The following is an 11,251-nucleotide window of genomic DNA, read 5'->3' on the forward strand; positions in this document are numbered from 1 at the left end:
TCTATTCTTCCAAAAACATATAGTTAACTACAGAAAAGACTTTCATTCCTCATGAATATCAAAGTGATATATCCTTGATCCATTGTATTGTGTTAGAATGTCTAACTTTAAAAACTGCTGTTTGACTTAAATTTTATTTTAAAAATTATGAACTAAATTTCATCTTGTGATTAAGAAAGAATTTCCAACAATTTCTGAAATGGACCTAAACATATGTAATTATGTGGAGTCGCTGGCACTGGATGATTTAATTCTTTAAGTAAAAATAAATACACCCATCTCGTTGCTATGAAAATATGCTTTAATCTTTAATAAATGGTAAAACTGTATGTACCAATAAATTGTTTTAAAATAATTTTATTTATGATCTTATGATCAGTACATTTGATTTATATTCCTACTTTCTACATTTCTCAATGCCCACATATAATCTTTTGAGAAAAGAGGGTGACAAATGGGGAAAGTTTATGAAGTCTAGGTTTTGAGTAATAAAAGCATCTAGGCTAGTTTTGTATTCACTATTGCCTAAGTAGGCTATAAAGTCCTCCAGGACATGGACCAACCTTCTCAGCATCCACGTCAATACTGCTAAATGCATGACCGTGTCCTGCTTTGTTTTAGGTAAAAATGAATTAATTACTTTATCCAAATAACTGTAGAGATATGGTCACTTACAATTGATACATAATTATAACAATTCTCCCACTTTGTCCACTGTTAGTTATTTCCTTCCTAAGTCAATGTCAAAAACCCATTGAATCTTCTAACGTAGACCTGTGTGAAGAGAATGTTTAAGTAAACCAAGAAACTGATGGCTAAGTTATAAGTATCAAATATCAGCTGTTCTTTAAATGAGCTGTGATACTTTGGTGTAGCAGGTGCACCGATTTTGAACCCTGAAAGGCCTAAGTACAAATCCTAATTTCTGCACTTACTAAGAACTTAATCTCTTGCACCTCAGTTTTCATGTCAATATACAGGACAAATCCTGGTAGCCCCGAGGGTTTCGATACTGTGCCTTTTACATCTGCATTATAATCAACTCGCAATAAATAGTAACTATTAAGTTTAATAACAGTTGGCATCCACAGTCTGGAGAGACTTTTGTTTGGGGTTGTTTTGCTTTTTAAAATGTTGCTATCCAATTTCAACAACAGAAACGTATTTTCATTGTATTTTAGTTGCTAATGCTGAGCCTCATTATTTTCCTTTCTCCTATTTCAATCGGTTCCTGACAAAGTTTTTCAATCTTCCCTTCAGGGGTGACAACCAGTATCACGACCGGCTTTAATGTTTTGGAAAACCACACATTTCCCTTCAAAACCCAGCTACACAGAGCTCTGATTTTAAAACTACTGCTTAAGGAAACGATATACCCAAAGCAATAATCCCTTCGAGAAAAGGAAGCATTTGATCAATTCTACAGAATCATTCTCATTCAAACGTTCCCAAATCTGCAGACTGAGCAAACGTTCAAGTTTCTACTAGCAAGACAATCTGCAACCTTCTGGTTACTGGACTCTGAACTCTTCCCAGACTCACGAAGGGAGAACATTCCGCGCATCTTCGCGCCTGCTTCTCACACAAAGCCCCCGGTGGAAGAAAAGTCGCCCTAGGCGGGCGTCGACACTCAATGGCAGTGCGGCCCACCCGGGGTCTCTGCCCACGGCGCCCTTTTAGACCCTCGGAGGAGCCCTCCACGCGCCGAGCCCCAAAGCGCCTCCACGCCGGAGCCCGCCCACACCCCAACAGCCTCAGGCCGGGGCGCACTTAAGAAGTGGAATCAGGGGACCACGGTCCGGGCTGGCCTCGCACCCCTGAGGGCAGTCCCCGACCTCGGCAGGCTCGCTAACCGCTGCCCCCAAGAGCCCAAGAGGGCCGACCGTCGCTCGGCGCTCGGCCACCCGCGCTCGACACCGCCTCCGCCCCGCCTCTCCTCCCCGCCCCGGCTCGCGTGGCGCCTGCCGGGTCAGGAAAGCCCGGCCGGCCCGGAGCCGCCACCTGCGCCCCCGGCCCCGCGCCATGTTTGAGAAAGAGCTGGAGCAAGCCAGAGGCCGGGCCCGGCCCGCGCGCCCCGCAACCACCCGCCCGCCACTCACCCTTCGCTCCCGGGAGCAGCGCCGCCGCCGCAACCAACATGATGAGAAGCTGCCGGCGACGTGGAGCAGCGGCCGCCGCCTCCATGGTCCCGCCGCCACTGTTTGTGGCCCGGCCCGGCCCCGGCCGCAGCTTCTCCTCAGCAAGCCTCGCCTCTCTCCTCGCCCCACCTCCCCGCCGCCGCCGCGGCCTCGCTCCGGCCCTTTGTAACTGCTCGAGGGGCGCACGCCCATTGGCTGCCCGGCTCCCGCCGACCCCGCCTCCCCCGCCGCCCGCGAGCGCCCTAGAGGGACCCAGCCGAGAGCCCCGCCCGCGGGGCCCTTGGGCTGCCAATGAGCGGCCGTGGGCTTCTGCCTCTAACCACGCCCCCGCACTGCTGGGCCACTGGCCACGCCCCCTCACCGCTGGGCGCCTTGACTCCAGCCACAGCCGGGTAGCTCGCCCTCTACCGGGTGGGGGCAGGGTCCCGTCTGAGCGCCCGAGGGATCCCGCAGTCCCGACTAAGCGCAGGGTGTGCCCGTGGGAGTTGCTCAGGGAAAGACTGTGAGTGACCGTTGCACGCTCTTTTCTTCTACTCCAACCCCACCCTGACTTCCCCCTGCACAGTCCTGCACCAGCAAAGCCCGACTCTCGCCTCTCGGACCCTCATACCGTCCGCTGTTCAACTTCCCCTCCCTAGACCCGCGACTTCCAGCCTCCCCGCAAAGACAACCGGATTTCTTCCTGCACTCCACGTCCGCCCCAGACCTTGTCGTCTCCTCCCCAAATTCCAGTCCCAAAGTCGGAGCCCAGATTCGGAATCCCGAGGCGGAGCTCAGACACACCCCCGAGTGGCCTCTGTCTCTCAGCACGGTAAAGAGACACAGACTAGGGGTCCCCGCCGCCCTCCTTCCCTCCCACGTTTCCTGACCCCTCCTAGAAGCAGAGAGCTCCAAGGGTTTCGAAGGAGAGGGGATGATTGCCCTATCGAGCATCCCTCCCGGGGTGAAGCGGGAGCAGTCATAGGTACTTTAAGCTGTCTCCGACACGCCTGTGTTATAATTTCGAGGTGTCACTAAAAACCCAAATAAACTCAGCTCCGCTTTCATTCTGAATTCCTAATTTACTGTGAGACGCTCCACCCACCTTCCCTCTGGGACGCCAAAATGAGCTCCAGATTTGTAATTCTTCCTGTCAGACTAGTCCTTTCTTCAGACACAAACACAGTCACGGAGGCGGCCGCATGGCACCGACAGCATTATTCCGCAGAACCTTTTAAGGAGAAATTTTTATTTTCTGTGTGTTTTGAACTCAGAATTAAATAAAGCTTGGTAGAAGGACTCAGCCGGCCTCTAGTATCTGTTGGAAAATTGCTTTACAGCCACTCTCCAGGAGTTTGATCTTGGTATGAAAGCAAACTGTGGGGGTTAGAGCTGGGGTCTGAGACTGCTTCTGGGCTCCAGCTAGGACACGCTTGAGCAAGTCCTCAACCTGCCAGAACCTGAACAGGCCTGCTCTCTGGGACTCCAGAACAATCAGTTCCTGGTTCCCCTGGCCCAAGTGCACTGAGGCTACAGAGACTAAATTTGACCAGTTTCTAATGCAATCTCTCTGCGAGACTTAAAGAGGCTATCACACCTGGAATCTCCAGTGCCTGCCTTCCCCCTCACCCCACCCCAAAGCCTTGTACTTCCTAGGCAAGTACTCTACTAATAAGCTATATCCCCAGCTCTTGTTTTTTTTTTTAAAGATCACGTCCCTGCTCGTATGTGCATCATGTGCATGTAGTGCTTGTGGGGTCCAGAAGAGGGCGTCCAATCACTTGGAACTGGAGTTACAGGTGGTAGTGAGCTACCTTGACAAGGATACTAAGAACAGGACCACTTCCTCTGCAAGAGCAGCAGTCTCTTAGCTATTCACGTATCGCTCAGGCCTCCAGTCCTTGTTTGTTTGTTTGTTTGTTTGTTTGGTTGGTTGGTTGGTTGGTTGGTTGGTTTTCGAGACAGGGTTTCTCTGTGTAGTCCTGGCTGTCCTGGAACTCACTCTGTAGACCAGGCTGGCCTCGAACTCAGAAATCCGCCTGCCTCTGCCTCCCAAATGCTGGGATTAACGGCATGTGCCACCACCGCCCAGTCAGCCCTTGGTTTTTAAAGACAGGATCCCATGATGCCAACCAGGCTAGACTGAAACTTGAGATCCTCTTGCCTTAGTCCTCCCACTTCCCCTCCCAGAGGACTGGGTTGCAACCACATGCCAAGATGCCCCTCCCTCTACTTTTCTTTTTCTGATCTAGTCTGTGCCTTGCATAAGATCTCAAGAGATTTTTATTCTATGCATGAATAATTAATCTCATAGGAATTTTTTCTCTGGTTATCTTTAATGGGTAGCAAATATTAAAAGCACCCATCCCACTTATAAATGGGACTGAATCACAAGTCCAGGCTGCCTTAGTGACATAATATGTCTGGAACAGCGTCTGGGACCTAGTAAATATTTAGTCAATGCCATTTACTTTGCCCATCCCCTTTGCACGTTGTTAACCTTGACTCTAACCTAATGCTTTGCCTTATGACGCCTGTACTGATGAACACGAGAATTTTTTTCTGTGACACACTTCCGAGTCCAGGACATTTTCCATGGAACTAAATGTGTTCACTAGGAAACTGAGGAACAGGAAGGAGAAACAGACTATTTTTAAATTATATCTTTCTGATATTAGGAGGCAATTTCCATGAGCTACAATTCTGAAAATAAATAAGCGGTGTTAGAATGGAACAAAACTGTCCATTTAAATTTGAGACTCTGTGCAGTTTTTCAGGTGCAGATGCCTGGGTCTGGGACCTGGAGTGCCTGCTTAAGCTCCTCTGGAGGCATCCAAGAATTTGCATTGCTAATAAACTTCTCAGGAGGTTCTACTGCACAGGGCACCCAGCCACTTCAGAAGACATTGACTTGCTTGAATACCATAAAATGAATTAGCCATGTGTGTTGAAAGGTTGAGCCATAGGACGAAGCTATCAGCCTTAGAGACTTACAGACTCTAGTGATTCTAGCATTTTCTAGATATGGGTCTGGGACCTGCCTGATTTCTACTCACTCCCTAACCCCAATACTCATTCCACCTCCTGCCACCCCTTCCCCACAGCCACACACACACATCACACCCCCCCCCACCTCCCTGTGGCAAAGTAAGAATTATCTTAGCTATACACAGTTTTGTTGTGAGGCCTGAGTGGTTGCCCACAGGGAGCCAATCACAAATATTTATTCGAATCTTAGTCTCCACAGATTCCCAGAAGGCTCATAGGAGGCTCACTCTAGTGTCTTGATTTAAAGGGGAAGAGAACTAGGATCATTTCTCCACAAGTCAGCTGTGGAGCTCTGTCTGAGAGAAGTACTTCAGCACCTCGCCCTCTACTCAGTAAACCCTCTCAGTCTTTACCCTGAGTATGTTGGTTGTTTTCCCTTTGGGCGATTCTCTTAACTAAGATACTTTCTCTGAAACAGAGAGCAAAAGGTTCTAGTTGCCTCCTCTCTATCCATCCCTAGACTTGCTTGGTAACAGAATCCTAGCTCCTTCAGGGAAAGCAGTTCTCTGGGAAGGAAGGGGTAAGGAGAAAGGGGGAGGGGTTCAATTTGTTCAGTTCCACACTTCAGTGAGCGTGCAGCAGAGTTCAGCCCAGCGAAACACAAACAAGAATGTCTTTCCTTCCCAGTTGAGTCTGTTTCTCCTTTATTTGTGATGACTAACTTTGGCTGTTGACTCAATTTGGAGTCTACTAAAACCCAAGCTGCTAGCCACTCCTGCGAGGGTCTTTTTGAGTAGATTATTTGCAATGGGAAGACTCACCCTAAATGGCATTTCTGGGGTGGTGGCCTGGAAACTTTGTTTTGTTTGCCTGCTTGCCCTCACTTTCACCAGCAAGTCCACGGATCCCATTACTGTAGCATTCATTCCTTCACCAACTTTAGAAACAGCTTCTCTGGGCATCAGATGCAGACTGAAGACCAGTAGTCCTCTAGGCTTTCAACAGCAGACCGGGACTGCTGAGACACCAGCTTCATGGGCTGAGAAACTCCTGGAATCTCTGCCTCTCCAGTGTGAGGGAGCAAGTATTGGACCACGCAAACTACATCCTCTAAGACATTCTAATAACCTACATATACAGTCTATCCGTTCGGTTCCTTTAGAGAAAGAACCCTGACTAATAAACCAATTAAACACGGGGCAAACACATCATTCTCACTTGCTTTCTTCCTGGAACAGAGTTGCATCCTCTGGAGACACAGCAGCCTTTTGTAAGCATAATGGTGATAGCTCATATTAAGTTTAATAGGAAGGAAAGCGGAGTCCCAGGAAATTCGGTGATCAACTACATCAGCTCCAAAGCTTACTTCCTATTGCACTAGAAAAAAACCAAGCCTTTGTTTTACACCCTAAAACACTTCATTTCTGCTTATTCTCCCCTAGCTTTTTCTCTCTTCTTTTCTAACCTGCAGAACATTATTGATTTATGTCCTTGTTAGATATTGCCGACTCTTTGTGCTCCTAACTGAATAACAATGTACCTCACGACTTCGTGGCTAGGAATCATAGCCACATGTTATTGTCTATGAGATTGTGGGCAGGCACAGTTGGCTTCTCTGGTCTAGACCAATGTGAGCTGGTCCCCGATAAGCTCTGGCATGAGCATGCTGTCAGGGCTAGTCAGACCCTCTAGGGGGGTTTTCATCCTCCAGCAGGCTAGCCTGGACTTGCTACCATAGCAATGCAGAGATCTAAGATAGAGAGAAAATATGCTTGACTCTTAGGTTTAGAGATAGCACATTAGGCTCACTTCTGCCCCACGGCACTGGTTTGGGCAAAAACTGAGCAGAGACCAAAGTCAAAGCATAGAGGTGAAATTATCACACACACACACACACACACACACACACACACACACTTTATATATAATACATATACAATCCATGGTTCTTAGCTCCCCTTTCATCCTTAAGGTAAGCCACATAACTAGAATTTCTCTTCCCTGAAGCTGGTCATAGAAATTAACCCCCACTCCCTTTCTATCTTGGAGATACTGGACATAAAGAAACTTACTCATCCTGTTTGACATAATACCCGAAAGGGTCCTATTCTGTACTCTCCAGGGATGCAGCAGAATCAGGCTGACAGACTTGCTAAACTGCTCTACAGGCTATGCACTCTAGAACGTACCCTCTTGTCCAGTCATGTTTTATATGGTTACCCATGTTTCAATCATGCCTATGCAAGGCTGTGATGGGAAACTTCTGGGTAGCTGAACACATGGAGGAACGTTAAAGGCGATGCTCTTTCCAAGGCATGGATGCTCTGGGCCCTCCCCCACAGCTGGTCCTATGTATCTCTTCATCCGCAGCTTTTGGAATATCCTTCGCAGTCAGCTGCTAAGTCTAGGTGTTTTCTGCAGATGTGAGTTGTTCTTGCAATCTAATTTAGTCTGTTGGTCGGAGGCGTAAGTACAACAAGCTGGGACTTGAGACTCACATCAGAAGGATGTGGTGGTCTAACTCATCTGAGGCCTGAAGAAAATTTTACAAATGCTGACCCCAGGCCTACATATTTGAGAACACAAAGAGTCAGAAGCATCAAATTGAATCCACATGACGGCCTGGGTTTTATTCAGTTTCTAAATTAAAGTATTTCTGGTCAAACTCAAACTGATTTTTATCTTGCCAATTTCTATGTCATGCTAGAGTTTTTCAACCTTAAGTTATTTGCTTCACACACACAACACACATAGAGATCATATATATATATATATGTTAATACTATCTTGCAAGGCTATATATTTGTTTTGTTAAAGGAATTATATTATTATTCCCTTATTTTTAACTTTTTTTTTTTTTTTTAGAAATTTTATGTTTTGGATTTACATCATTTCCATTTCTCTTTCTTTCTCCTCCAACTCCTGCAACTCACCCCTGCCTCCCTCTGAAATTCATGACCTCTTCTTCATTAATTATTGTCACACACACACACATACACACACTCACATCAGCATTAGTCCATTTATATGTACATATGTTTAGGACTGGCCCCTGAGGATTGAATAGTCTATCATGGAGTGCATCCCTGAAGAAAACGGATTCTCTCTCAGCAGCTACATAGCTCTTGATCTAAGGGTAGAATCACATAAAAATTTTCCTATCCATGTTGGGTATGTGGGTCTTATTTAGGCAACCATGTTGTAGAGATATCATAAGTCATTGTGGAGCCCTGATCCATACAACTCATAAAAGAGGAAGTCAATTAGAAAGGCACATGCTCATAGGGAAGGTCAGGAGAAGGGGCTGGAGGGGCAGCAGGGGTTAGAAACCCAATTTGGTTCCCAGAACCCAACCTCACACAATACCTGCAACTCCAGCTCCTGCCTCCTTGCCACCTGCACGCACATGCTCATACTCAAACACAGGCACACACATGTAAACATGCAATTAAAAATACCAGAAATCTCTTTTTTAAATACTTGGTTCTCAGATGGTGAAAACTGTCTGGAAAGGTGTGGCCTTGTTGGAGGAGGTATGGCCTTGTTGGAGGAGGTGTGCCCTTGGAAGTTGGCTTGAGGTTTGAAAAGCCTCCTCCTATCCCCAGTGTGCTGTTTGCCTTCCTCTTGGCTGAGGATGTGAGCTCTTAGCTACCCCTGCAGTCATACCTTTGAGCTGCTGCCATGCCATCATGGACTCTAAATCTCTGGAACCATAAGTCCAAAATAAAACCTTCCTTCTATAAAGTGCTTGCCAGTGATGTTTGTCACAGCAATAGAAAGGTAACTAACACACTGTCTTAGCTCTGGTTTGGTACAAATGTTTCTCTTTCACTTTCATTATTAGATAATACTTTCACTGAAAATAGAATGCTAGGGTGATTGTTTTCTTTAAGCAACTGGAATACTGGAGTGGTTCTGCCTTCCTTTGTTGCTGATGTGAAATCAGACAACAGTCAAATAGTTTCTCCTTTGTAGGTAACCTGGCTTTCTTTTCTGGCTGGTTTTATTTGTTCATTTGGTTGGTTTTTATATTTCTTATTTTTAATGAACTATTTATTTATCTATCTATTGAGATAGGGTCTCATGTAGCCCATACTAGCCTCAAATTTACTATGTAGCCAAAGATGAACTTGACTTTAACATCCTTCTGCTCCTAATTTCCAAGTGCTGGGATTACAGACTTCTGTCACCACTCAGGGTTTAAACAGCTCTGGGGATCAGATTCAGGACTCTGTGCAAGCTAAGCAAGCACTCTACCACCCCAGCCACATCCCTAGCCCTGGACTTTACTTTTTGGAGCATATTTTGGTTTGTAGCCAAGCTGACTTGCAATTACATGGAGTTCCTTCCCATGTATCTCCAGCCCCTACCCACACACAACCTACCTCATTATCCATGCCCCACATAGAGTGGGGTACAATGTTACTAACAGTGAGCCTGAGTGGAAACACACTCACATCGGTTTACATTTGGTTTATGTTGTAAAACGTGGTCCTCCAAGCAAAACAGCCACTGCATCAGATCAGCTGCGCCTGCTTATAGGAGGCTATAGCCATTGGCCTATTGGCTATGCACATTTCTTCAGAGAAGGAGTTGGGGGAGGTCACTGGGTTCCAGCCACTCCTCCCAGCTCTGTGCTCAATTTTGTCCTGTTGGACATGGCCTCTGGGTACAGATGTGTATAGACTAGGGAGATTAACTGGAGGGAATTCCATCTGTATGGGTATGGAGACTCTATCATTCCTTCTGAGTAAAGTCTTTATAGTGTGGCTACTTTGGGGTCCCTCCCACCACCATAAGTAATCCCTCACTTATGTTCTGTAAGGAAGCCTAAAGTCATTTCCCAGGGTGCACTTTGTTTTACCTTTGGGACCTCATGAGGAAGAGTATATATTGTTTATACCTCTCCAAAGAAGACATTGTTACAACACTTACACATTCCTTGGGCTTTAACAAAGGTACAAGCTCATATATCCCACACTATAGTTTCCTACAGAATAGTTCAACTGTCCAAGACCCAGTCACAAAGACATCCTTCTACATGCTATTCTAGATGTTTATAATTTACATTTAAGTCTTTAATCTGTCTTAAACTAATGCATATCTAAAATGTGAGGAATAATCAAGGTTTTTTTCCTATTCCCAGTACGATTTATTGAATACTCTTTTCCACCAGTGAACTACAGAAGTGCCTTTGTCAAAAATCATTTATAGGGTTACCAAGATGACTCAGTGGACAAGTACTTGTGACACAGTACAAAGGCCAAAGTTTGAATCTCCTGTACCTACACAGGTACACGGTATGCTGCCAAGCCCACCCATAACCATAGGACTCAGTGGGTGGAGTCCGGGCATCAATCTAGAAAAGCCTAATTTTTTTACAGTATTGAATCTGATCCTCCATGAATATTGTATATTTCTGTTCTCTAATTTTTCCCAACAATGTTTTGGAGTTTCTATTAGCATGAGATTTTTATGACAATGTGTCAAATGTATCCTTAGATAAGTTCTTAGCCTAGAAATATTGGAAAGTGAGATTTAAATTTAAAGATTTATCTTTAAATTTTCTTTCCTCACAGTTTCCAAGACATTTTAATTTCGATTATTCTGTATTTCAAATTTATGCAAGTTCTATATGGATCTTTTCCAAAGATATTTGTTTTTCCACTGAAATTCTTGAGTATATTTTTAAACTTGATCATTTCTACTGTATATTGCTTTCCAGTCATAGCCTCCCTGTATCAGGTTTTTGTTTTTATGAAAAACTCCTCATTTTCCCTGGGCTTTTGAGATCCGATACAAAGATCAGCCTTTATATCAAGTCTTCCTCTTTTTTTTTTTTCCACCTGAACAATTGCTAGTCATGATGAGTGGAAATTAAGATATTGGGTTATTTTTTTATTCATTTGTTGTTTGAAACATACTGGTAGTATGAATTTGGGCATTAACATATGTGAAAGGAAGATTTACACCCTTAATTCCAGCACTTAGAAAGCAGAGGCAGGAGGATCTCTTTAAGTTCTAGGCTAGCCTGATGCTCATAGTTAATTCTAGGTCAGTCAGGTCTACAGGATGAGACCCTGTCTCAAAAGAAAAGAGGGAAGGAAGGAAGGAAGGAAGGAAGGAAGGAAGGAAGGAAGGAAGGA

The 11,251-nt window shown here is 45.3% G+C and overlaps 1 protein-coding gene across 2 annotated transcripts in view; it reads right to left on the reverse strand.

Annotated features, from left to right (window-relative positions):
* Tgfbr1 (transforming growth factor beta receptor 1) overlaps positions 1-2,184 on the reverse strand; it is a 53,076-nt gene extending 50,892 nt beyond the window's left edge. For both annotated transcript variants that reach the window (XM_028770218.1, XM_028770217.1), the window contains exon 1: positions 2,100-2,184. In XM_028770218.1, the coding sequence (XP_028626051.1) occupies positions 2,100-2,184 (85 nt within the window). The remainder of the gene's footprint in view (positions 1-2,099) is intronic.
* Between the last annotated feature and the right edge of the window lie 9,067 nt (positions 2,185-11,251).

The sequence above is a fragment of the Grammomys surdaster genome, unplaced genomic scaffold (assembly GCF_004785775.1).
Source record: "Grammomys surdaster isolate TR1022 unplaced genomic scaffold, NIH_TR_1.0 199, whole genome shotgun sequence".
Lineage (NCBI taxonomy): Eukaryota > Metazoa > Chordata > Mammalia > Rodentia > Muridae > Grammomys > Grammomys surdaster.